Source organism: Nothoprocta perdicaria, unplaced genomic scaffold (assembly GCF_003342845.1).
Source record: "Nothoprocta perdicaria isolate Ctin4 unplaced genomic scaffold, notPer1 scaffold_26, whole genome shotgun sequence".
Lineage (NCBI taxonomy): Eukaryota > Metazoa > Chordata > Aves > Tinamiformes > Tinamidae > Nothoprocta > Nothoprocta perdicaria.
The window spans coordinates 998058-1025544 of NW_020455488.1; the positions used below are offsets into that span (position 1 = coordinate 998058).

The 27487-nt window shown below is 41.5% G+C and overlaps 1 protein-coding gene across 1 annotated transcript in view; it reads left to right on the forward strand.

Annotated features, from left to right (window-relative positions):
* MCTP2 (multiple C2 and transmembrane domain containing 2) overlaps positions 1 to 27487 on the forward strand; it is a 93896-nt gene continuing 66409 nt past the window's right edge. Inside the window, exons 1-8 of the mRNA XM_026040540.1 lie at positions 1 to 531; positions 5669 to 5731; positions 6219 to 6327; positions 16066 to 16208; positions 16998 to 17074; positions 17363 to 17474; positions 19156 to 19191; positions 26881 to 27045. Of these exons, the coding sequence (XP_025896325.1) occupies positions 58 to 531; positions 5669 to 5731; positions 6219 to 6327; positions 16066 to 16208; positions 16998 to 17074; positions 17363 to 17474; positions 19156 to 19191; positions 26881 to 27045 (1179 nt within the window). The 5' untranslated portion in view covers positions 1 to 57. The remainder of the gene's footprint in view (positions 532 to 5668; positions 5732 to 6218; positions 6328 to 16065; positions 16209 to 16997; positions 17075 to 17362; positions 17475 to 19155; positions 19192 to 26880; positions 27046 to 27487) is intronic.

A 27487-nucleotide genomic window follows, 5' to 3' on the forward strand; every position in this document is an offset into this window, starting at 1 on the left:
TGGGAATCACTGAAGCCGTTTAAGACAAGAATCATTGCGAGGATTCCTGGTGCAGCAATGGACTTGGATAAACCGTCCGTTTGGGGGTCTCTGAAGCAGAAAACCAGGCCTTTCCTACAAAACTTGAGYGTGAAGAGGACCAGGAGAAGGTCCACCAAAATGGTGGAGCGGAAACAGAGGCACTGCTTGGACCGGCGCCTCAGTGTGTCCGTGCCGGACATGCTGGAGGTCGAGACRCTCGCGGAGGAGGAGGTGACCTGCTCGAGCGCTCAGGTGCTGTCTGCGTACCCTGCCAGTGACCTGCCCAGCCCCGTCGTGTCTCTGAAAGGTGGCAGTGCGTCCCTGCGGCGGCCAGGGGACGACTGGCAGTGGAAGCGGCAGGAGTCGGTGTGCGTGGAGACTGGAGATTCCCCTCCGAGGGAAGCACGAGTTGCGTGTGGCTCCGAGGCCATGCGGGAATCCAGCAGTGACCTCTTGGAGCTGCTGCAGAGAGCCCGCCTGAGCAGCGACCTGAGCGAGGAGGTGGCCGAGGTAGGTGGCTTTCGTGCTGGCCAAGCCCTGAGTTGCCATCACGGGCTGGTTGCGCTCCTTGGACTAGGTTATGCAGGGATGGAGGGGACCTTCCTGCTCAAGGAATGAATAAGGAGAAAAAAAGAACATAAACAGGATATGGCATGGACATTCTTGGAGCCTACTCTTGACCTTTCTGTCAATCTGCAACTACAAAATGTGTCTTTATAATCCACGCTCGTGTTTCTTGCTTAGTCAAGGTGAYGATGCCTCTGATTTTTCAAGTGTTGTTGAAACTCCTCAAGTCACATGGAGCTGCTGCTCTATGAGCTGTGTAGTACAGAGCTGTCTGATGTATTTGCTGTAGGTTAAGAAATCTTACCGGGATTGTCACAGCAAAATCATCTTACCCTCCACCCCCTCAGCATGAAGCTGAAGACATGAGGTGAAAGATAGGGTGAATGAGGTGGTGTGATGGGGCTCAGTGAACTTGTAGCGTCATGCCCTGAAATGTCCCGTGGGCTTGTGCTGTGGTCAATTGGAACATATGCAAAACTGAAATGTTGCCTCTGCGTCTCCTGCCTTGTCACCTTCTCCTTCCTTCTGCTCCTGCCTCTTTGGTTGGTGTTTCTGTAGCTGGATATAGTGCTGCAGGGACAGCAGAGTCCAAGTCCAACATGCTTCATTTGAGAGCTGCACAGTGGCTTTATAATATAGACAGAAGGTGACAATTGTAGCTGCTTTTAAGCATTTTAGGGAAGATGCAGTCTTTTTTTTTTTTTTTTTTTTTTTTTTGTGGAAATATATCCTTTTCTGTTGAGTTTTTTTAAGTAACATATTTTTATATTTGCTTTGAAGCCATCTTCACATGGCCCAAAGATATCAGCTTTCACTAGTTAGAACGTATGATTATTCAGATAGCTACATAAAAAAAAAGCTAAAATAGCATAAATGTTTCATGTAATTTTTCTGTTGTAATTTTACTCAGAAGTTGTRGCAACTCAAATTAATCCATGTATAGTAGTTTGGAAACAGTGAGYATGTCAGCGTTTTAGGCATTTGCTTCTAAATGGTTTTAATTCTGTTGATTCACTACTTCTGTTGTAGATCAGCAGTTGTACCTACCATGTACCAAAATTGAACCCAAATTAACTCAGATTTTCACCCTTTGACATTGAGTAAATTAAGTGCTTTAACAGAAGATAGAGCCTGTATGGTTTCTTGGAGCTTAACTCTGAGAAAAAAAGTGTCTGGCTCATAAAAATATGGAGCCTGGCTCATTTCTGCAGCATTTATTCTTATTTAAGTGAGTATTTGTGTGTGGGTTTGTRAATATATGTCATTTAATATTTCCTTTCATACCAACTCATCTTGCTGTCAGTACCTTCCTTCTGGTAATATGCCTCCAATTGCCACTTCTAAGTGTGGCAGAGAATTTTCTAAACAATAAAAATCAGAGTGGAGCATATTATTGTGAAAATATATTTCTTAACTGTTTCTATGTTCAATCCAGTGAAAACCTCAGTGTTTGTTTTTCTTATACATCATTGAACAAAATTTGTACTTCATATGCCTCAGATGGGGCACATCATAGGGGGAWAGGAGGTAGCTGGGGCTCAGATGGGGATAGATATTGCAATGGTTATTGGTTTCCTAGTACTGCTGGAAAGGCTCACTGAAGAGACTATGACAAATACTTGCAACTTTCTCCTGTGAGCATCATTTGCTGATCAGAGTGAGGTTAACCAGGAAGACAAGCGCCTGGGACAAAACAAACCAAAAAAGTAGGTTGAGGGTTTTTTCCCCCCCTCTGAATGTCTTGTCATGTGCCGCCTACGCATTTCCTGGTTTGCATGGGTCGCCTGATATCCGAGATGCTTTCCAAGCCACGTACCTGAGCTCAATGTGGGGCTGTGGTTCTGGTGCTGAAGCACCAGCACAGGGCCTCTTTTCGTTTTCATTTCCTAAGAAATTTACTTCTATTATTTTATTTTATTTTATTTTATTTTATTTTATTTTATTTTATTTTATTTTATTTTATTTTATTTTATTTTATTTTATTTTATTTTATTTTATATTATTTTATTTTATATTATTTTATTTTATATTATTTTATTTTATTTTATTTTTATTTTATTTTATTTTTATTTTATTTTATTTTATTTTTATTTTATTTTATTTTATTTTTTTAAATTTTAATCTCTGTTGCAACTGAGCTGGACAACCTTGAGAGGCGGAGAAATAACTTTCATTTCAGAGGTTGTCTTTTACTCCTTGGCCCATTTGCTTAGGCTTATTGCAAAGGACTCTGTTCATGCCATTTTTTTGCAGTTGCTTCTGAGGTGTGGTTATTTATCCTGAAATTGCATTAATGCTATTCATTCACTGTTTTGGATACAAGGTGCTGTGAGTCACTAGCAAAGTAAAGTTTCATTCCCGTTCTGATGCACTCAGTGGCTTTGGGTGTTTTTTCTTTTTATCATTCCTTCACCAAAAAATCAGTGGAAACCCTATCAAGAATATTTGATTTAAAATAGGCTTTAAAAATACAAAAATAATATAAATACATACTTAYAGGTATATAAAAATCATATGTAATATCTGTTTTTATACCTAAAACGTATTTCTGTGCCTATCTACATGCATGTGTAAATATTTGTACATTTATATACTTTTCTTTTGTAGAGCAGTGGGTGGAGTCTTTGGCACCTGGGGCAGAGTGCTAAGTGCTGGAGGGCAGCTTATGCCTCATGGCCTTTAGCATCTTTCTGTAGTTAGGATATTTGAGAAAAAAATGTAGTGTGTTGCATCCTATTTAGTGGAGGAATTTCAGAGAATTACCAGGGGTACGAATAATGAATAATGAAAAAAGAATACTTTTATGGAAGTATTCTTTGTGTGGGACTTGGCCCCTCTCTTCATCCTCAGTTTTTTTATTTTAGCATTAGGTCATTTTTATGGTGAACTTCACTCTGTCTTATTTTAGTTTCTTACCAAGTCCTTGGTTTTTAAATAATTTGAGTGCAGTGAGCTCTGCCTTGAGTTTTGCCGAGTTACTCAAGTGAGCTGCTTTTGCAGAAATAAATTTGGATTCCAAAACATAGCCAGATATGGTGAAAATATTTCACCATTTGATTGCTTTTGAAAGGATCATGTCCCAAAATCACATACAGCAACACTGTGTACGTGGCTCCATTTCCTTGTATTTGGCTTCAGAAACGTCAGTGTAGTTAGGCAGCACCAAAAGAGCAGGACCATGTTTTCAGCTAGACTTCTATTTCTGTTCAGTAGKCTCACTGCAATTAGCTACCTAGAATAATTGCAATTTAGTGAAAAAAAAACCCAAACTTTTAAATAATAAAAGTCTTTGTTCAAACTCTATGTATATTATGCACATTAAAAAAAGAATAAAGATAACTTTGAGGGTAGGATTTTTTATGATAAATGATATAAAGGTAGGAGCGAGAATACTTTTTCAATTATGACTGTGTTCTTCAATAGAGTTCTTTGATTTGGTGTTTTTGCAATGTAAAAGAAGCTGTAAAGGGAAGTTATTATCAATGCCAATAATTGTGCCTGAAGGAGATTCTTCTGAAGCTAGAGACTACTAAAAATACTGTTTAATGCATGCAAGTACTATTTTATGCATACTAGTCAGGAAATTCAAAGTTAGGGTTCCCCCAGCAGCTGTAACTCAACCTTATTGTGTGAGGAATTTCTTCTGTTGCTCCGTATGATAATTTCTTCTGCTTTTACTGTGTTTTTGCAAGGTGTCGGAGTTACAACTGCTGTGGGAACCGTAACGTTAAATTTTGCCTTGCAAATTTTACTTGCAATGCTGAGTTACTACCTGAAATGCAATATGTACACACACACACACACACACACACACATATATATATATATATATGTATTGTAGGGGAGTAGGAGAACAATGATTGCACAAAAGATTATGAATATTTATTTCAGCACTTTGGTATCTGCAGGATTTAAGATCTCTGGTATAGGACTTTGTCCTTTTGTATTTGTATTGTGCTCAACACAATGCAGCTCTGATTTTAAGGCCTTTGGATGTAACCACATTGCATATCGCAACATTTTCACATGGAGATCAAATTCCATCTTGGGTGCATTTCTGAAGAGTGAGTTGGTTATTCTCAGCATAAATCTTTATACTTGAATGGCGTATAATTATGCCCTGCATTAGATGAAAAGATTTTCCCATGAACGTAGTTGCTCCTCAGCAAAATGATGATCACGGAACTGACCAGGCAATCCGAATAACATCAAAAGTGTCCTGAGCGATGAATCTCTTCCATTTGTGTCCAGGCATTCTAGACTCAGTGCCCCTATAACCTTGGGATATTGGAAAAGTCAGGATTTAGAAAGAAATTTTTGACCTCTCTTCTATGATGTTGAGGATTACAATGATATTACAATGATTACAATGACTTACCCCTTTATGAGTTTATTATATGTTATGAAGTTGTATACATCATACTAAAGCAAATAGCTGACTTAGTGGGACATAACATACTTGAAAATATTAGTGTGAAATCTCCCCTTGCCACCAAAGGTTAAGAGAAATCAAAAGCGAAAGTCACATCAGAATTTGGCAAAGATTTCTCTTGAAACCTGCCTTGTGGGTGCTGGAGAAAACGGGGCTAGGTGAGAGGCCTTCCTGCTGTCTGATGTGAACATAGTGCTGCTAAACCTGAACGTTGCATTATGAAATGAAACTTAGTGAGGGAACTTGCAGATCTTCAAATAAAATTCTGCCCAAGAACGTGGGCATTGCAGTAAAGATGGGTAATCCATCAACACCGGTGTCTCTCGGGCATCAGGAGAGGAACTTTGGGCCCTGAAAGTGCAGGGCTCCTTGATTGAAAGGAGTTAATGCTGGTGCCTGGGAGCAGATGCTTATTTGGTAGATCAGACTCAAGAGAGTAAGTACAGTCACTTTAAAACAGGAAAAAGACATTTCTAGCTAAATTCCAGGAGAGGAAGTTTCTATAAGCAGAAGTATTATTACTATTTTTAACCAATGTTTCTGTTCCTACCCAAAAGCAATTGCATGTTACCAGTTATGAATATTTACCTGACTGAGAAATTCCAGTATTGCTGTTGTTCAATGCGTGCTTTGTTTTCTTTTTAATAGTACCCGTGTGGAGAAATACATCTAGACTCTTCCAYGTCATCTCAAATTTTTGATGATCAAATGGTAAGTCCTTTTATTCTAAGGTATTTTGAAACTTGATTGAAATCTTTTTGGGAAGCACACTTATTTTTAGGTCTGGGGTCTTTTCTTGCATGTCTTTTGCTTACTAGCATAAAAACCTAGCAAGTGAAACAGCTTTCTATAAATTTTACCAGTGARGTAGTTCTGGGATGTTTTTGCAGTAGAACAAGGCAGTTGCTATTGCTTTAAATGGACTGATGTATTTTGCATTTTTTTCAAGGTGTTCTATAATTTGGGTGTTGCATGGGTAGCTGATGAAGACATCAGCATAAATACTGAGTGGCTCAGGAATAAATGTGATTAAAATAAAGAGTACAAACGCAGAAATGAGGTTTAAAAAATGACCCACTAAATTTCAGTTTTGGTTCAGTTTAAAAGGGTATTTTGCACTGCCAAAGCACCTACCCCTGTTTTAGTGGCTCTGCTTGAAGAGAAAGAAACCGGTGACYGATTTCTTTGTCCACCCTAGGCTCTCGAGGAAGGAAATGACTGTTTGTGTAACYTGCCCAGCACTTTTGCTTACCTGCTGACCATCCACCTGAAAGAAGGCCGGAACCTGGTTATCAGGGACCGCTGCGGTGAGAAAACACCTTGCATATTTATTTTAAAATTCACCATTTTGCTTTCACGTGCAGCAGTTCGGCAGCAGCTTGCGCCACCAACAACTTCTGGTGCATCTTTAGGACTTGGGCCTATCTGCCAGCTTGCAGGTCGGAGTGTTTGATGATGGGATTTATCCAGCGGCACCGGAGAGGGAACTGCCACATGGTGTATATGTCTTAATTCTAGTTTAGCGGAGAGAAAAGCCAAAGAATGTTTAGAAACTGGTTAAATGGAGCAACTGCTGAGAGTTTGGGGGTTACTGTACTGGCAAAAGGTGGCCAGCACTGCTGTCTCAACCTGGAAGATAGTTCAGAGAGAATGCAATTAAAGAACTAACAAATGATGCATTAAACTAAGTAAAGATTGGGGGAATTCCTTCGAAAATTGGAATTTTAGTCCTCCCACCAAGCCATTTCTTCTAGAGGTGAAGGATGTGTTGGGTGCTGTCCCGTGGTGCTGTCTGCAGGGAGAGCCTAAGCCTGACAGAATTGGTTTTGGAGCGATAAGGTCTGTGGGAAAGTGCCTGCTGTTGGTCTGACTGCCCTTCAGTCTGTCCCAAAGACACTTGCTATAGCTGTGACAGCAGCAATTGCTTTAAGATTCTCCATCTACACCTTTCTCGTAGTTCTACCTGATATCTAACATTAGCCTGATTTATATTCCTTTCTGCACRTGGCAAAGTTTCTAGATACTTTTACATTGCAGCTGTATATGAGCAGTTTTGTCTTTGGAGATGAAGCAATAAGCCTGTATGAATAATACAGATTTAATGAAAATGAGATTGAGTGGCCTGGAGGCCCATAAAGGTAGTTATGCAAAGGGACTGGGATGGATTGACGACCCTTCTCACCCTGGCTACGTATTTGCTGATGGGAATTGCCCTATTATCTCAGTTAATTTTTCCATAYTGTTCTTATTGTCATGTCTTCAGCAAGCAGAAGCTCTTGGCTGAGCCTACATTACTTTTTCCTTGGAGCTTCCAGCTTCTGGAAGGAGTGAATCAATACTTAGATTAAGATCTTCACTCCTTGAACAGAAGCTTCCTGACAGTGAGGCAGTTTGTCGGTTTTACTAGCGAGCTGCACAAGCCAGGACACATCCTGCCGCTTCTTTGGAAAAGATGCTAAAATGAGCAATTCCAGCAGAGTTGTATTTCTCAGGAAGAGAGAATATGTAGCTTGTTCCAAGCTGTGCTCTTCTCCATTAGAAAGCAGGTGCTTGCCTTAAGCCTGGTGCACTGCAGTGTGGTGTGATGCCAAGCGGTAGCAAACTAATCAAGGGGAAAAAAAGCATTTTGACAGGTCTCCGTCACTTTGTGTGGCAAATGACTGCTCATTTGGAAAACAGACTGTGTGAAGTGGTGCATTAGCCGAATTTCTGCCTTTTCTTTTGCACACAGTAGAGCAAAAGGAGCAGTCACTATTCTGCAGTCACTGTCATGCTGCTGTGGTGCTCCGCCAAGAAGAGCCTGCCCGCGTGCTCAGATTCACATCCTRAAGGATGTGTGTAGCCCCACTGACTACTTAAGTGTCTGAGACACTTGGTGAGGTCCAAGCCGCAGCCTCTGCGCTCTTGTGAAGCGCCTTCACGAGCAGGAAGTTTTCAGCTTCGTCTTCTGCAACGTGAGAAAACCTCAGAGGAGGCTCGTAGGCCGGGGGATGAGGCCGCTGGCTGCCCTAGAGGAGGTGCCATGCTGAGGCGCTGGCAGCTGGCCCTGCTCTCGTGCCTGTGGCCACGGGTGATGGGCCCAGGGCCGGCAGGGCCCCGTCGCACGCGAGCGACGTCGCCGCTTCTGCTTTTGCCACTGCCGGAGCCGGGACGCCTGCCCTGAGCGTGTCTGTGTGCGGCAGCACGCGAGCTGGGCCCAGCTCCAGCCCGCGCTCGGGCGCCGCTGGGGATGGGGAGGCCTCCAGCAGGAACTGAGCAGGGCCATCTGCAGCCCAGCTGCGGGTTTCAACCCATTTCCTTAATTCACAGCATATATTCTGTGCCATAGTGTCCCAAAGCTCGTAGTGGGTAGCCACTAGGTTGCAGGTTACGCTTTTCATGCATCTCTTAGAGTTGTGAATCTTCTCTAGCCAGTCTCATCTGAACAACCGCAGAAACGCTCTGGTAGTCCCCCAGTCATGGCACGGTAGAGCTCGTGTGTAGGAGTCTTTCTGCATCATTTTTATTCAAATTTGAGTCTGTACATACCGCTAACYGCTGGTCTAGTCAGCGGTAGAAATTTTAACTCCTTATCTCCGTGGGTATATTATAAATTAAGTGCCAAATGAGAGGAAAACCACAGAGCTTKGCTGAAGGCTGTATGCCAACGTCCTTGGCTTGCATCCTGTTTGTTACAKTAAGATTTTAAACTTTTCTTAAGTTTTAATATTTAGTAATTGTGGTACCAGCAATTTCTTTAAAAAGCCTCCCAAGTACTCGTCAAACATACAGATGTTTTAAAACCTGTCAGGTTACGTTTTTGGGGAAGTTCTGCATCTTCCTAAGTGTAGTGAAAATTGCATGTAAATGTGGTGCCCTCTCACACACACAGCTTGTTCCACTTAATTTTAATTTATAGGCAGCTGAAGTTGAGGGGACTGGCAGCGTATGTAAGAGTAGAAAGGCAGATAAAAATCACAAGGCGTGTTCCTAATGCCCTCTTGTGGCCATTTTTAATGCTGTCCTATAGCACTGAAAATGAGAAATCAGGCTGAGCACTTCTGGAGGACTCTGTGGGGTGGGCCCTAACCATTCTTGTACAAACTAACTATTTCACCTCTTATGTTCTGCCATAAATTGGACTACATCTGGACCAAGAGGGATGTAGCAGCTGTAATACATTGTGCATTTCAGCACTATAGAAACTTCTAAAGAAATAAGATACCTTTTGAAAAAAATTACTGGATGGAAGGAAATTTCTATTTGTGATATTTTCCAAGGACATCAAAGTTGTTTAATCCACCCTGCTAACTTTGTGGCTTTATCCCTCASCTTTCCTGTTGTTATCTCCTCACCATAGCTATACAGCAAATTAAGAAAGAATGGACCAAGTGATATAGAGGAGAAATGCCAGTGGATCTGTGTGGGAATGAACTGTGGGGATGCACTGGCTGCTGCAAAATGTTCTTAGGTGTTGGTTGATCCCATCTGCTTGAATTTGGAGAAGAGAAAAGGGGGAAAGCAAGGTATTCGGATCATAAGACCTCTTAGGCAGAGAGATCCTGCCTACCTTGGCACTAGTTAGGACACTTGTCTGAGATGTGGAGAAACCAGCACCAGAATTTGTAAAATGGCTTATCTTTTACTGTCTTTTGTTTCAATATAAAAAGTGTGTATCTTTTTATTTAAACCTAAGGTATGTGACAGAGACCAAGTGTTTCTGCCTTTGGAAATAGCTGCTGCTGGAGGCTCCTGGTTCTACTCCCCAGATTGACAGGGCTCTCCCTGGTTTTACTAGTTATTCACTTAATGTGTATTAAGCAGGAGTTAATTACACTTGGCTAAGTACAGGTGAGGTGTAATTCTGCTAACCCCAGGCTGTAAGACTACCATGTGACATGACTTTTCCCAAACTTTCCAGGTATTTTTCCTAACCTTTCATTCACAACATACGATTCTTTCCTAATATGATCCTTTCAGTTTGGTTCAACTTACTACTTCACTTTATTAGATTTCATTTTCTCTCTCCATTATATCACTCTCATTAACCTCTGCTTTTTCCTGCTCTTCACTTTTGCCTCTTGCATCATCTAATGTCCATGTGTTGTCTCTCCATAGTCTTCAGCTCTCTCCAGCTTGTCTCTTTGTTCCTGCTCTGTCCTGAGGAGGATACAGGCACAGGAGTCTGGATCAGCTGTGTGCGCTCCCTGTTGCTGTGTCCTGTAAATTACACAAACAGTGTGGGAAGAAAACGGGGAAAAGGTACCAAAAGATCCCTTTCTGGGTTGATGTTCCAGTGTAACCTCTTGGGTTGGAATAAGGGTTACCTATTAGGGTCATTATTAAGGTAATGACTTTGGAGAGAGTCTGATTTATTGGCTTCTCACTGGATTTTAGGATGTGGTCCAAACCAGCTAGTCATACATTAGACACTGTCTAAACTGGTAGTAGGTTGTGTTTGCCAGGAGGCACTTGCATCATGTAGGTGCAAGTATCATGCAAGATGCAAGAAGCGTCTACATTTAGTACCTAATGCTGCATAGTGCACAAATCCTCCAATATCTGTAGTTTTGTAGGTACTGAACCAGACACTGAGTGGCTTGAGTCTGGTTCTGCATAGGCCCACAGAAACAAACATGTGGGTGTCTTTGCTTACTTGTGTGATATGACGATAATAATTGGTGTCATGGTATGTCTTGGTATGTCGTGGTGCACTGGAGGTGAGGACATGCTGGCGCTGCGTCAAGCATCTGTCAGCTTGTGCAGAATAAGTCCCTTGTTTGTAAAGCAAATGCTCAGAGCAATTAGGCTGAATGGTTCACTACAAGCTAGCGCTGCCTGATTAATTTAGGCTCTCTGTGTTTTCAGGGTATCTGCAATTAGATCGTTAATTCTTCAAATTTATTAATTATTCAGATTTATTAGACAACTTCTCACTGCTTTTTGAAAGGCGCAATCATGACTAATTTGCAAATGCAAAGGATTTGAATGGTGTTGGGGGCTTATTTTGACGTTTTCTGGATCCTGTGTCACTGCACGCCACGGCGTGGGCTGCAGTTGTTGGTCTCTGCCAAATGCAGTTTCTGTGAGAGCGTGTGCAGCTCTGAAGCGGTGTCTCCTCTGCACCGTTGTTCCTGCAAGCCTCCCTTCCAATCTGTCTGAATGGACCAAGAAAGGTTCCCCTTCAAAACTGGGTTGAATTAAACCATAGCAATTAATCAAAGAATGCCTAGGTAGCTTTTGTAAAGTGATTGTTAGATGAAGAATTATAAGGATGGCAGTGCTGGAAGAGAAAACATAGGGCCCACAGACTAGCTCTCTTTTTTTTGTAGGTAAATGTAGATAAGGTGGTTGGTTCTTCAACTGTCCGAGCTCTGCTAGTCACTGGAGTTGGCCCCTGATTTTATATTACCAGTTCATGCTTCCCTCTTTCTTGGACCTGCACAAGTAGATTTTGCAAAACCAAAGACTGAGTATATAAGAAGAYGCAGCTGCTCACAGGGTGAGAATGATGCTCACAAGGAATTGTGTTTCATCCTTGGAAAAATATTTCAGTGTCCTGCTTCCTCCCCCAGAAACCTGGAGGAAGTGGACTTTGTAAGCCAAAAATAAGGCAGCAAGGTGATATTGTCAGAAGGATTTTTCCCGCCAGAGGTGCCTTTCATCCTGATGCAAATTTGAAGTTGATGGGAGTTAGATACCATAAGACACCAGAGGTCCTTGAAAGCAGATGGTTTTGTGCCTTCCCTGTGCTTTCATATCTGAGCTTTTGCCAGGGACGTGTAATTTTTTTTTTTAAGCAGTCTGTCCTTTCTGTCATTGCCCCTCCTGTATCTCATAACTTTTTTGGATTTTTTTTTCCTTGTCTTTTCCATTAGTTTATTTTAGTTGCTTACCGCAGTTGTGAAGGGTGCTGTTTGCACATGAAATGTCCTGTGCCTGCTTCTGTGGTTCGTTAGYGGTCAATTCACACTTCCTTTCTTAAAGCATTGGCTCAACTGTAGGCTTGCATGTGTTCTTCACACTTCCCTGGTCGAGTTTTTTGGTTTATTTTCCTGAGGAGCCTATCGGTGACACTCGCTTCCCAGGCAATGTTTCACTTCCATCTGTTCGCATAAAACTAGCTGTGCGCAGAACTTTCCAAAATTACCTGCATTTCATGCTATTAGAACACTTTTCTTTCTGATTTTCTCCTTAATCTTCTATCTCTGCCATTAGAAATAGCCTTTTACTCCCTCTTGTAAATAGCTGTAATTCTAGCTCTATGAAGTGGTTAATTTGAAACTTATTCTTCATGTATATGTAAAATAAATCTTAAATTTCCTTTATTCCTATTCAAATCCAGGAATTTAACCCAAACTTAAGGTTGTCTAGGTAATATTTCACCCTGTTTTTTCTGGGAGTTTTCAGGTTTATGAAGTAGTAAGGTCCTGATTTTTTTTTTTCTTTTAAATGTAACCAGATGCATTTCATATGCTCTATTTCCAGTAAGTTTACACCTATGAGATGGAATGTGGTTTGAAATCCTATCAGGTTTGCTGCTCATTTTCTAAGTGTGAAGCAAATACGTAGCATTATTCAATACAAAGTGGTATCTCTCTATGCAGCTGCTAGAGGGCAGCAATACCCGTTTAAAAACACAAAATCACAGTTTTTCAGGCTGCTAAACCCTGTCTGTTTGCTTTGTACCAGGAACTTTGGCTCACATGCTGCCTGATGCTTGGTCTCCCCGTGCCCCTCACTTTTTAGAGCTAATGGATGGAGATAGCAGTAAAATACTTAGAGAAATGKATCCAAGGAAGGAACACCGAGTGTTGAGATATGTGCCCTTGTTCTCCCTAATGAGACAACAGCACCCCATCATGGGATGATTTTTCATAAGTTTCCATTTCTTCTTATTCACTTTGTTTTAGTCTGAAAAGCAGATAATCATATCTCTGTGTGAGTGTAAAATATATATATGTATATATATATATTTAAAAAAAAAGTATTTTTTCCTGGCTGAGAACCTTCCTTTCTCTGCAAAATATTTAAATTGACCTTTAAACATTCTTGTTTTTTCCAAAATGTATACACACACACATACATACACACACACGTGTATATATATATGTGTGTGTGTGTGTGTATATTTTATATTTTATCCTTTCAGGCTGAATTCTAACCTGCTTTCAAGAAAAGAATGCTTTTGCTTCACCCTGTTGACACRTGGTACAGCTGATGGGGCATCTAGGGAAATTAATAGGACCTCAACTTTGATTTTAGAAGCGTGTGGGTGCATAGGTGTTTAGAAGTGGTTATTGACTTGGTTGCTTTCACTCTGGTATGTCCAGAGAGGAGATGTTTGTGTGTTTGTTTTTAATGGCCTGCGTTTTTCAGAAAATTTTGGACACCTGTTATGCTTGAAGAATTTTTAAAAAATAACAGGAAAAAAAAGTGTTTTTATACTTAAAAGCATGCCTATAACTACTGGCCACTCWTTTGAGAAGGTTATCCCTTTGCAGCGGACTGTCCCAGCTGGAGCCAGCACTGTGGCCTGGCCGGGATTTCTGCTTCCATGGGGATGATCCCTGTGGCTCCCACATCCTGCACTGCAGAGCTCACCGGCCACTGTCCCGCCACACTCCTGCCTCCTCACAAGTACTTTCCCTAACAATTAACGCCGTCCTAACTTGACACCTTTCTTTGCTTGACTGTGCAAACCATCATCTCCAGCCTCCCCACCTCCCGCCTTTTTTTTTTTTTTTTTTTTTTTCTTTTTTTCCTATTAATTCCAGGCATTAATATTTTCTTTCACGCGAGTGCTGCCGTTCACCCGTGAAACTGTGTGAACACGATGTCGCTGTCAAGCCAGCGCGGCCGAGCCGGGGCCGAGCTGCCGTAAGTGACACCGCCGCGGCCGCCCTCCGAGATGTTTATTTGCAGAGCAGCCTGACAGGCATGAAGGCCTGATCCCAGAGTGGCGTTCTTATTTAATTAAATATGCCTTTCTTTATTATTCTGTTGTTTTTTTCCACTGTTTTTAATTTATTTAATATATATATATACACACACACACACACACACACATATACACATGCATATCCTATTTGCTCTTTCAGATATCAGTTACTTCCCTTGTCTAGTCTGATTACTCTTTCATGCACTTAATACTTGTGGATTTTATTATTACTATCGCTGTTATAATTTTTAATAATGCAGTCTGCTTTTGCTCATATTATAGGTAAAAGCAACTTTTTTTTTTTTTTTAGTTTTTATTTTTGGTATTTCTGCTTTTCCCATTTAAAGGAGATCTTTAGGATCTTTGGAGCTAGGGCAAACTGAGTCCAAAAACCATGCAGATCTTCCCTCTGAATTCAGTAGCCTTTGCATCAGGMCCTTATTGCTGCTGCTTTAGAGATTAAGGAAAGAAAATTCTTTTTAACCTTTTTTCAGTGTTGTCTCAGTTTTTTTGTTTCTTTGTTTTTTTCAGTTTCCATTTCGGAAAAATAATAGCTGTAGGTAGTATTTGAAAACTAATCCATATTTTCATTCTTTGCCCAGGGCCCTATATTTACCCTTTTTGAACCTAAAACACAATAAATACTTAATAAAACTTTTACAATTCCTCTCAATAACGCGTAGTTTCAAATAGATGTTAAAAGGGGGCTATTCCTTTTGCGTATATTCAACAAAATTACATTTGTGCTTACRAACCAGTGATCACAGTGTCAGATCTTTGCAAGTGGCGTTTTCCCGTTCTCACCATTTTACCAAATTAGCGAAAAATGTGAGTCTCGGTGTCACACCAGGTTACCCTGAGCTGCTGCTATTTTGCCTGCCAGAAAGCAGGGAACCAGAGAGGACAGATCCAGATTATTTCTGGCTGTGTGAAGTCCCGTAGAGGAGGTGTCTTGCGCCTGCAGCCCTGCGCTACGGGCTTTGTGGCCAGCTAAATGAGTGGTCAAGAACATGAAATGTAGTGCTTGCACTGGTGCCTTTATTTGAAGTGTCTGTGCTGAATAAGTCCATTTGATTAGCTCTTGTGGTTTTAATGGGGAAGCTTAATTCCACGTGTAAGGTGTAGTGCACTATCAGAAATGACAATGAGGAATGGCTGATGGGATCCGGTTAATTGGATTTTTGAGTATCCTGCTGCAACTCAACTTTATTTTGTGGTCTCTGGGAAATATTTGCAAAGTCTGTGTATATGTGTTATTCTATATATATATTTAAACTAAATAAACCATCTAGTTAAATCCTTTGTGTTGTTCGTTCCCTCTTTTTCTTACTCTCCTGTATGTTGAATGGTTTTAGGGCAGATGCTGTAGGTTTAATAACAGCAATAAAAAGTTGCTTCTGTCTTTGTTTTCCTCTGACAGCTGCAAATCTTGCTGTGGCTCCTCACATTCTGTCTCTGGACATCTGCCCCATAAAACACGGGACATTATTACTTAGATTAAAATTGTGATACCTGAATTCTGTTTAATATCTGTAGAGAGTTTCTTGTGTGTGTGATTTTTATCTTCAGCTGGCCTATAATTTCAGCACCTTTGCAGTAAAACTTCTCATTTGGACTTAAGTAAATTGGTAGATGACATTGACAATGAAATCCTGGATGGAATTTTAGCTATTATTCCTTGGGGTTCTCATCAAARGTTATGATGTATTTTAATTTTGGTCCTTCATATTTTCGTAGGCACAGGATAACAGTGTCACTGTTTCACTGTCTGTTTTGTTAGTTAGCCTGTAACTGCATCCGTCCTTGGTTCTCTTTGTTTGCTCTTTTCTCAAATTAAAATATTAACCAAGAAAAGAATAATTAGCATTCTTTGAAAAGAACATTAGCAGAGATGAAGCAAACTGTAAAAAATGTGTTGCCTGTTATCGGTCAAATWTCTAGTGGTGTTTTAATAGATTTTCTGTATGAACTAGGAATGGCTTATACTCATTTTTATTATATAAATAGAATACATGTATAAATGTATGATTCATTATACTTATGGCTGTTATTAAAATATATTTTAAGTTTTTACAGGGTTAAATTGGAAGTGGTCTAATCTATTGGTTCTTATTATTTATCATAGGTACAAGTGACCCGTATGTGAAGTTTAAATTAAATGGGAAAACTCTCTACAAAAGCAAAGTCATCTACAAGAACCTGAACCCTGTCTGGGATGAGATTGTTGTGCTGCCAATACAGAACCTCAGCCAAAAACTTTGGGTCAAGGTAAATTTTTGGTTTAGATCTTGAAAGTTAAGTAAATATTCATAAGCAACCATCCTCTCCTTTAAATAGGTATTTATTTCTCTTCATTGTAGCAGCTTAAAATAAAACCTGTTCTGGTGTAAGAGTTTTAGCATTTCAAATTAAAATGCACATATGTCTTCCCTAGATTTTACTTGGATGTTTTGCTTTCACTCTGTGAAAACCCTAAGTTAAAGTAAACCTCCTTGACTGGATCCATTTAAAACTCTGGAACTAAATTCTGCTGTTACTCTACTCTGCTTGTACAAACCCAGTGAAATCGATAGCAGTTACATAAGCAGAATTTAAGAGTGTAATTTCGTGGGGTGGAATAGAATTATTACCTGGGATGAAGCAGTGACAGGTAGCAAAGCCGTTTCTCATTATGACTAACGCTGCAGTTACCAGAACTGTAAGCTACCCGCTGTAAGCACTAATTGCTGAAACATCTGTAGCAAGAGGTATCTGATTTTGTGCAGCATTTCATTCTGCTATCATGCAGAATATAAAGGCATCGGCACAGTCCATAGCAGCACACATGGCTGTTTATGTTCTACCAAGAAGATACTTCCAAAATGCTGTTTAAATATTTAGCTAAAAAMACAAATTAAAGCAGGGAGATGGAAAATTACCCGTGAATTATATCTGAGCTTTGGTCTTTCAAGTACAGAATTGAACTGGATGTGCACAAAATGTATGTTCTTGTACTGGACAGAACAAAAGTAGCTCAGAATGTGACAGTTACAAATATTTATTCTGTTTTGCCACCAGGTGTATGATCGAGATTTAACCTCTTCTGACTTCATGGGATCAGCATTTATAGCACTCACTGAGCTTGAACTCAATAGGTAATACCTTCTTCCCATTAAAGCTTGGTGTAGTGCAGTTTAAGAAACATAGTAAAATAATTTAAAGTTTTTGCTGTTGTATGGAAGTTGTCTATACRTGTGAGCTTGTCTGTCTGCAAAACTTCTGAGAGAAGGATAAGGGTCCCCCTGAAATTGTTTGAGACAAATTCTGTACATGCACGATATTAAATTTGATATAGGGAACTTCAGACAAGATCTGAAATTTGCACTCTTCAATGTTTTAAAAAGGAACTGCACTTTTTTTCTTTTTTTTTCTTTTTTTTTAAGAACTACTGAACAGATCTTAAAACTGGAAGATCCAAACAGTTTGGAAGATGACATGGGAGTGATTGTATTAAACTTGAGTTTAGCAGTCAAACAGGGCAACTCCAAGAGAAATGTAAGTAACTTAGAAAATAAAACTGGCCTAATCTGGTTCACTGGGAAATGCTGCTGTTATTTTCATCCTCTGAGACTCTATATTGAAAACTGGAAATCTGGATAGATCATAACTTAAAAAACAATCAAAAAACACGTTTAACTGTGTRGAAGTTGCTTAGGCATCTGTAGCTGAATGCTTCTGTCCTGTAGTCCTGAAGCATCCTGTGGCAGCACTGTCCAGATATTGTCTATGTGTGTTATCTGCTGCTAAAATGTGCAGGTGAATGAATGAACTGCACCTTGTAGGATTGCTATTCTTATGTGTAGGAGAACATATTTACTGATTAACACCTRGGAGTTTAGGCTTTAGCAGCTTAGGAAAAATATATTTTTTTCTTTCTTTCTTTTTCTTTTTTCACATAAGGAGAAAAATGAAGCTATATGAAAAGTATATTATATGTTTACATTGGTCAATTTGTCCTGCCATTGACCAGGGAGCAGATTTGCCAGGAGCAGGGAAAGGCCAAGACGTGGCATTTGCTTAGCTCCAGTTTTCAAGCCTCTCTAATTCTAGGTACAAATAAACATGTAAATCCATTTTTTTTCTAAAAGTGTTTTATATAGTCTATTAAGAAAGTTGCTGTTTACAGCATATTTTTGAAATATAGGTGTATGGAATTGGAGTTATTTATAAAAGGAGTTATTTATAAAAGCAGTCTGAAAGGAGTTATTTATAAAAGCATAAAGTTTTCAAGGGTTTGGGAGGCAAAACAGTAAAAGTTCCTGTGAGTATGTTCAAGTTCATGTCATTCAGTATTTATTTGCCTACTTGTTGCTTGTTTTTGAGAATTGTAAAGTCACCCATTAAGATAGTTGTAAAGTTATCTCTACCTCTCTATAAGATTATTTAAAAGCTTAATGACATCATTCAAAACACTGTATTTTATATAGGTTTATGTGTGAGTGTATATTGTGTGAGAATTGCCCTGCTAACTTATCCGAGGCAAAGTGCTGTTAGCACATGTGCCAGTAGGTTGCCAGAAGAGATGCAAGGGGAAGCTGTTCAGCTGCAAGAATGTGAGAAATTCTTCTTCTGGGATTTGTAGGAGGACATGGGGTAAGGTGGACCCAGCTCAGGAGGCAGAAARTGGGCTGGTTTAAAGCAGCAGCTTTCGGGACTCCTGGGTGCTTGCTTAGCATTCAGAGCGCAGAAGATAGAAAAGTTGGTGCACGCTGTAGTTTTTTTTTAAGACTATGTTTTAAGCCCTCATATTTCAAATGCAAATTGCTCAGCCATTTCCAGTGGAATCAGAACAGTGAAATGGCTCTGTCCACATKAGCACTTAACAGCAAGATGATCCCCCTCTGTTACCACCTCTTTTTAAATTAGCTTAGTGTAGAACCAGATGGCAGCAAAAGTATGTGTCACGGTTCTTACTAATGGCTCTGGGTCCCTCCACTTTTCAGTCCTTGTTTCCTCCTCCTCCTTATTTTTGGTGCAATGCAGGTATTTTGAGTTTGTTATTCTGGGAGGGAGATGAATGCATTAGTAGACCAAACCCTCTATGAAGTAATAAGTTCTTCTAATGTATTTAATGAGCTGCTGTTTGAGTGATTTTATTAACCACTTTATCCGTTTTACTCTTTCTGTTCCCTTTCGCTGGGTTCTCCTTGGTTCAATGGTGGGGACTCATGAATAGAGATGGTCAAATAGGAAGAAGCGAAATTCATCCAAGGTAAAATATACTTTTTTTTTTAAGTACCCTTCCAAAATCCATCAGCACTTTTCTGAAAATGTAGAAATATGAAAAAAATTGAGATATGGATGCCAGCTGTCAAAATGGGATGGCTGGAATTTCCACTGTTGCTTAAATTCTTCAAAAGAGTGGGAAGTTATGACTTGTTGTATATTCCGTGGTAGCAAGTAAGAATAAGACTCCGTTCTGCAAAGAATTGTAGAAAAACTTGGCACTGCGGAAAACTGGGTATAAATTGAAGAAAAAGAGCTGTGAAGGAGTTGGGTGGGTTGAGGATACCAAGATTGTGGCCTATTGTAGGTGCTAGGGATGAGTCTGACTCTCCTGATCCCTGTTCTCAATCGGGGATCCCTAAACACCCAGTGACACACAGTGCTGGAGAAATTGAAGAGCTCAGCACTAGAGTTTTTAATTAAAACTCTAGAAAGTGTGGGTGCCCTCTCACAATCAATGTAGCCTGGATCCCCCGTTCTCCTCATGCATGCACACATAGCTGTGCCTCGACACTGGTTCGGAAGCAGAGCCGAGTATCTAAACTCTGGTTCTTTTTGCTCAGATTAGCCACACTTCTGTCTTGGTGGTAGTTGTCGGATTGTCGGATATTTTTTTTTCCTTCTCTTTTTTGTTCCTTTTTTTTTTCTCTTATCCTTTCCTTTTTCCCTCTGTTTTGTTGTTGTACATTGCATTTTTTTAGAAAAAATACTGATTATTTTTTCCAGTCTTTAGCAGGCTGTTCAGTTCAACAGCTAATGTCTTCAGATCTTTCCAAATAAAACAAAAAAATGCTAAAGTGTGGGGCTGAGTTAGCCARAGTGAGCGTATTATCTAAAAGTGGAGGAAAAAAATACAAGCTACAACCCTGTGCTCTGTTCTGCAACAGTCACTAGAGGGTAGGAGAGCTTCAGTTGTTCCTAGGAAAGATACAGTTCATGCTCCAGCGTGATCTCTAAAGAAAAGCTCTGTGACCATCCAAAGGCAGTAAAAATATTTCCCGACATCCTCTGGAAAAATCTGACAAAGCAGTATTTCCTAGTTTATTGATTCTGCTGCTGCACTAAAACACTAGTACTGTACATCAATAACCACCTTTAGTTAGGAAACCCTGGTTTGTGGAAGCAGTACTAGCAGTTTGTGGCAGAACATAAAGGCTAGAAGGAAGAATTGTGTGYGTGGGGAATATAGGTGTCTAGGGAAGGCACAAGAGGTTATGGAAGAATGGCCAGAGAGTAGGATGGGGTAGAAAACAATGTTGCTGGACGAGATAAAGATATGAGAGTAGGGGGGGCAGGGGGATTGTGGAGAGCTCTGTAATGACAACACAAATTCTGCTCCATTTTGGCTACTGAACTGACTCTGGTTGGTTGCTGCAGGAGAAAAAGACCTTATACTTCCCCTCTAAGAATTCCCAACATATCCATGAAATTCACGGAACAGATGTAAATTTCATCTCTGTGTGTTTAGGCCAGTAAGCTTTCTATTAGAAATGGATTTCTTGCTTTTTGCACCAAACAATAGCTGATACTGTAATGTTTAATTTGTAACACAAATTTAGATGAAAATAAGGATAGACAAAATGCAGTTTTTCCCAACCTTTTTTTCCCCTTCATTCCTTGGTTCTATAAAAGAAATCTGGTTATACACTGACGTGATGAGTTTAGCCTTATCTTTGTTCAGTGGGCAGATTAGGAATACGTCCCATGCTTTAAACGAGTCTTGTTGTGTTATTCACTTGATTCTTGCTGGGTTCCCAAATTCACCCAGAGTGGTTAGCACCTGTGTGGATGGTATTGCTGCCTGATGCAATCCTGTGTGGGAACACACTTTCCATGTGCATTCTCTAAAATCCCTGCCTTTTGGACAGCAGTGACAATGAGAGCAGTTCARGATCATCTTGGCTCGCTGCTGTTGTCTCATGGGCCTTACAAATAGCTTGCAAGAAGGATATCAGCAAGAGAATATTGTCTTTTAAATCAGTTTGTTGCAAGAGTCATAGAACCAGGTGATTTAGCTATCTCTTGGTTAAGCAGTATATATCCTTCCCTCCTGCTTGGAGGAGATCCTGTGTATTTGGGCAGAAGCACAAGGCTGTGGGCAGCACATTCGGATCCTCTGTTTTTCACAGGAGCAGCCCTGTGCTCCGTGGGAGCTGCCTGCTGCGCACGGCTTGCTCCCCTTTCCCATGGCGAGCGCCAATGCAAAAGGAAGAGGGTGCTATTTGGCAGTAATAATCCTTGCACCCTGTATTTGCAAGGTCTCTCCCTTTTTTTYCCCCCCTTTCCTGGGCTCTCTGGGCCAGGAGGACGTCGGGCTGCCCCACCGCAGAGCACTGATGCTCAGCAGCCTTGTTTGTCCCGGGTGGCTTGAGTGGCATGCTCGGCACCCGCGCGCCGTTTCCAGCGTTTGCACAGCCGAATAACCTTTAAGTGTTGAGCATCGGCGAAGCAAATAAGCAGGTTCGCTTGGGGTGCATTGACCTGCAGCAGTTTAGCCCTAAAACAAAAGCGATGCAATTGCCACCTTGATAGCCGGAACTGATTGAATAAATTGGCTGAAAGGCTGACRGGAGACCCAAGTGCTCGGAGAAAGCCCCACGTCGGCGTGCGCTCTTAGGCTTCACTCCCGCCTGCCTCGCTGTGCTTGGCAGTGCCCTTTGGGCAGCCGTGATCTCTGACCGCTCGCCACGGGGCCGGGCCGCCTCGCTTGCCTTCCCCGCTGCCCTCTCCTCTCTCCCCGGGGAGATCCTGCCTCGGCCAAGCCGCCTAACGAGGAGAGCTCTTTGCCTGGTGTTGTTCTTGCAGATGACAAATTACGCAGCCCGGTTTCTCCTTTGACCCGTGCGTGGGGATCGGAGCGGACTTTCTGCCGTCCTGTCTCATCCTTTTAAGCGGAAGCTGTGAGACATGGGCTCGCTTCACACTTGGCCACCTCGCTGTGTCATTTRAATGTTCGATGTTTTGCTGCATCTTTTTATTGCTCCAAAAACAAGTTTGAACTTGGGGCATGTTATGTGCGTGTCCGGGGAAATAGATGGGTTTGAAAGCGGTCCCTGATGCACCAGAGGGGATTTGCTAGGTGCCCGTACAGGGAGATTATGTCCAAATGGTGTTAGCAGGGAAACTTGAGCTCCTAAGGGATTTTGTGAACCCGGGTCAGCGAGCCTGTTCTTTCCTCTCCAAAGCTCAGGCATTCCTGCTCATCTCCCGCATCGCACGTTTGCCAGGGAAGGCAGAATGTGAACCACCTGCTCCTTACTGTCCACCTTTCTTCTTTAAAGAAGAACCAGAAAGTCACCAAAAGTTAAAATGGATGTGAGAGGCATTAGCGCTCACTTAGAAGCCAGAAACTAGATTCTGAAAATGATACAGCACTAATTTATTTATTTCCCATTCAGAGATTTGGGATACTCTCTTGGGAAATGTTCTTTCCAAGCGGGAGGTGGAACCACCACCCTCTGTGCTGTGTGTGACAGGATCCCACTCCGTGACTGGGCTCTTCTTTCGGGTCAGAGGTTTCTCGTGTCTTCTTGCCTGATACTGTGCGATCCCTAAACCTGCCGTGAACCAAGGCTCTTTGGGCTTTAAGAAATATAGTTGATTTTTTTCCCCATTTTTTCGAATGTTTTTATGCTCTTTAATCTTTTCATTCCTTCYGACTTGCACAAAGGCTGTTTTTTATTCACGCTATCCATTTTACACAGTTGAGCTGCTTGTACCGTTAAGGTATCCCAGTATATTTGCAAGCTAACACCCAAGCCAGATGCATATGTGGAAACGCTTAAGCGCGTGCAGAGCCTGGYAGAAATCAGAGCTCTATCTGGAGACTGTCCCTCGTTTCTGATCTCTGGACTGTCCTCAAGATCAAGAAGTGATAGGGAGGAAGAAAGAGGTTTGGTGTGTTGAAACCGCCTGTGCTCAGAATGTGTTCCAACTTCCATAATAAGGCCTATGCTTCCTAATTGAAAGCCCTATAGCCTGATCCTATAGCCTCTGCCAGCTTTTTTAAAGCGTTTGCAAAGCACTTTTACTTTGGTCTGGGACCTAGCCAGAGAGAGAGCTGACTAGCTCCAGGGAGAGAACATTGGGAGGGAAAAAGAAGCCTGAAGATCCTGACATCTAGTTTGGGAACACAGCTGGAAAGGAGCTAGGGTTCAGTGACAGGAGGAGCTGAAGTGAGAAGACCTTCTTGTAGCTTGGGAGGGAAAAGGAAAGAGATGAATAGATTTGAGAAGAAAAAAATAAAAAAAAAAAAGAAAAAAACCCTCACATTTTAAAATCATCACTCATGAGGCAGTGATGTTCTTTTCTGGCCAGCTTAGTGAGCAGCTTTGACCTTTCCGTTGTCTCACAGTGAAAGGAAGTTAGTGAAGTAACTGCTGAAGGGGGAGAAAGTGGGTTTTTTTGGTGCGTTTTTTACCACTCACTAACTCTGTAGTGTTGGGCTAATCACTGAATTTCTCTGTGCTGTTCTATAATAGTTGTGTAAACTCAGAGGGAGGCTGTGAAGCTTAATCAATTATCTCGGTGTAAATCAGCTTGGAATAAGTAGATGCAGGCTACCAGAGAGGAGTTAAAAGACTTAAGATAAATAATGCAATATCAACTTCTTTTCACCTGGGAGAGATTTTCTGTCGTGCAGACTTCCCCAGGCAACACTTAAGTTGACTCATTGATGGGCTCGGTACGTAGGTAGTCCTACCACACATCTGGGTTCCCCAGACATGCTTCCTTGCAGAAACCGAGTAGAATATGAGACCCTGGCTGCTTGACTGGGTTTTCCATCAGGGTGGCCAGAGGAATTGCCTGCCAGCTACACGGGAAGGCAGGAGAAATGGCCACAGAGCTTGTAAAGATCAATCCTATAGCATGTACGCAGATGATATGAGGCACAAGAGACACATCAGCCCTGTCGAGCACGTGCTGTGCAAGTGACCTAGGCATGTCCAGGAGACCCAAAGCTGTCCAGACGTGATGGGCAGTCTCGGAGGGCTGCAGCCTTGCCCAGCTCCCTCCTGCTTTTTTGGAGAACCGTTTGCAGAGGAGACAGGATTGGCAGGGGCAGGAAGCAGACTGCATGCAGGCCTGCGTTGGGATGCTGCACGTGAGTGTTACATCTTGGATTGGTTGCAGATGTCTTGGTTTCTCTATGCTGTGTGATGCTCTAAAGCAATGCCAGGTCTGGACCAGAAAGGAGCGAGGTCCTGGTAGCAGAGATGTCTGCTGGAGCCTATAAACCTTTCCTCTGAGATATGTGCATGGCCCCAGCACAGGGAGCTTCTCCAGCCGCGTGGCCATCCGGAGAGGGGCATGCAAGGCTGTGTGCTCAGGACCACCTGTTTTGGGGAGGCCAGAGCTGTCACATYGCGACGTGGTCTAATAACGCAGGGCTGCAGGCTCTTGATTTTCGCTGGATGGAGTTTGGCCACCTCCCAACACCCTTTCAAAGTGCCAGGGAAGATGCTTTGTGGCTGGAGGGCAGGGCTTGCGTCTCCGAAAGAATTCGGGTAGGAAGGGACCCCCAACGCTGAGCGACTCCCTGAAATACCGAACTGCTAAAAATGTGAAAAGAATCCACGTTTGTTTTGAAAACCAAGTGATAACACTGTTTTTCCTGTTCAGCCTGGGAGCTTTGAAGTGAACTGGATGTTTTGTTTTTAAAAGAAATTGTAATGTGAATAATAAACGTTGACTTTTTTTTTTGTGAGCTAACTTCAAATATTTCTTCCTCCTCCAAGGAAGCGGAGTGGGGGAAAGGAGAAATCCTTGGTCCTAAAGCAGCGAGTACATCACATCAAACACGACTATGTTAAATACTAAAACGTTCAAAGTACAACGGAGATAGATAAAGGCTTTGATGGGAAGTGGATATTTCCCAGGGACATTACAAGCAATAATCCAGATGTTATGGTGTAATGCAACGAGTGTCCATGGATAGATTGGGAGCTCAAGCCAAGCAGCGCCTGCTGTAGGCCTTAGCCCTCCACTCCCATGCTGTTATGCCATATGGAAGCAATCTCTAGGCCCCTTTAATAGCCAGATTTGGATTCCATTTTCACAGGGCTCATAGAGCTAAGTGGAGCTGTTTTATGGACAAGTTAGATAGAAGCCTTTCCAAGATAAACATCCAATTTGAAATTAGGACATACCAAGCTGCAAAATTATTTTAGGGCATATTTCATGGAAGCACTGCCATTTTTCTAAGGCGATTGCCAGACTGCAGAATGCCCTTTGATCCCTCATGGACATTACTCCCTTTTTTATAAAAAGGATTTTGAAATAGTTGCAGTGTTTAGGGAGGAATATATCTGCCGGGACTTTGAAGTATGTCCATGGGAACAGTCATGCTTTAGCTTTTTGGCCTAAAAGACGAACTTTAAAAAAAAAAAAAAAAAAAAGAAAGAAAGAAAAGTTACATTGCAGCTGGATTTATGAATCAAAATCTCATTTTCTTTTTAAAGGTAGGAATTTTTAACCAAGGTGCCAGGAAAGCCAAACAAGGTGTTTAAATCGGAGTATATTAATATGCTCGTGGCATTCAAGGAGTTGAGTATTTTAACCAGTAAAAAGCGAGTRAAAAATTTGTGAGTTCACCACCCATGATTTAAGAATTTTGTTGCTGGGTAATTGATCCATAAAAAGTAATCCTCAGACATCAGGTGCTTCTGCAATCGTTTTATTTAGCAACAACATTTCTTCCTTGCTTTTAAAGCTAACACATCCTGTTTTAAAGTGACTTGTGAAATCTTCTCCTCCGTCTTGCTCCCACCTGTATATGACATGATTGAAGTGCAGAACTGTGGTGAGTTAAAAGTTGTATCTCAGGAGTAAAATATGGCAGGATTTTTACTGTGAGAAGAAAAGCATAGCCTTGAGTTTTAATGCTTCCAGCTCTCACTCTTACTCCCCCCAAATAAAGGCCCATTTAATCATCCCCTGTCCAATAAAATATTGCCAGTTAGCAAACTGTTAGTGCGAGYGTGTTAGGTACGATGAGATGGTGAGGTAACAAATGGGGCTACCAGCTCTCCATAATTCCAGGTAAAGAGYGCAGTCGTGTCATCGTTTTTCAGCAGGTGCCAGTATTTTAGATTCGTGAGCTCTCTTTCTGGGAAGAGGCACTCGGAGGCTTGCAGGCAAAAGCTCGTGCTGAGGACGGATGGTTGAGGGACCAAGCATGTGGAAGATGCATGTTCAGCTCTTACCCTATCCATAGACTTGCTGCTGTCTTGCAGGAAAGGACAGGCTCCAGTTTTATGGATGTAGCTGGAGACATCTAAGCGTTTATTTCTCTTTCTCTTGTCCTCCATCTCTCCCTCTCCTGTGTATTCCTGCATGTTCCCCTGAGCTGAGGTAACAGGGTTCCCTAGAAGTTCTGTATTTGCTCTTACTCAAGTTCAACCAGGTTGGCCGAGTTGCCTTTTCTGATGGTTTTGATGGATCCTGCTTGCTTTGATCTCCTAATCAGAGATAACTGTAGAGTAGAATGGACAGAAAATTGGTGGCATCTTTCTGCCTTTGGTTCCTGGTTTACTGCTAGGGGGTCACCATGCTTGATATGGTGACAATAGGTCCTGATAATTTCCGTCTTGGTGATTTCCTGATACAGACAGTGTAAGTATGAACAGGTGGGTTTGTGTGTACGAGCGTTTCACATCCCTGCTTTGTTTTTCAGTCAAGTCTTACACGGAGCGTCCGACTCTCTGATTCTTTACGCAAGAACCAACTGTGGAACGGACTTGTCACCATCACGCTGCTAGAAGGGAAGAACATCCCGGGAGGCGGCTTGGCGGAGGTTTTTATTTTGCTAAAACTGGGTGATCAAAGATATAAAAGTAAAGTAAGTACTAACATTTCCTCAAGTTTACTAAAGCTAATAAGGTGCTTGATATTTCTTCTACTACTATTACCAAGTTGAGTAGAACTATACACAGATTAGTTATTTTAGAATAAATATCCATCATTCAAGATCTCTTTTTATGTTTCTCTTCATGGTCCTAATGCAAGACTCTGCATTATTGTTTGCAATCACAGAAAATTAAAAAGTTTAAAGGAGGGAGTCAGCTATGATGTTGCCTGCAGTGGGCTAACTGCTTAGTATTTCTGTCCAGGGCCCAACAGAAGTTGGGGACCAACTGCTTTAACACAGCAGAAAGCGTTCAAATTAGCAGCACGTCATGTTATTTCCTGGAGCTTATTTACCTTATGAAGTACAATATCATGGTGCAGAGGAGCAGACAGGATGGGGGAAATCTCAGTCATGGTCCAGCTAGTTCTATCTC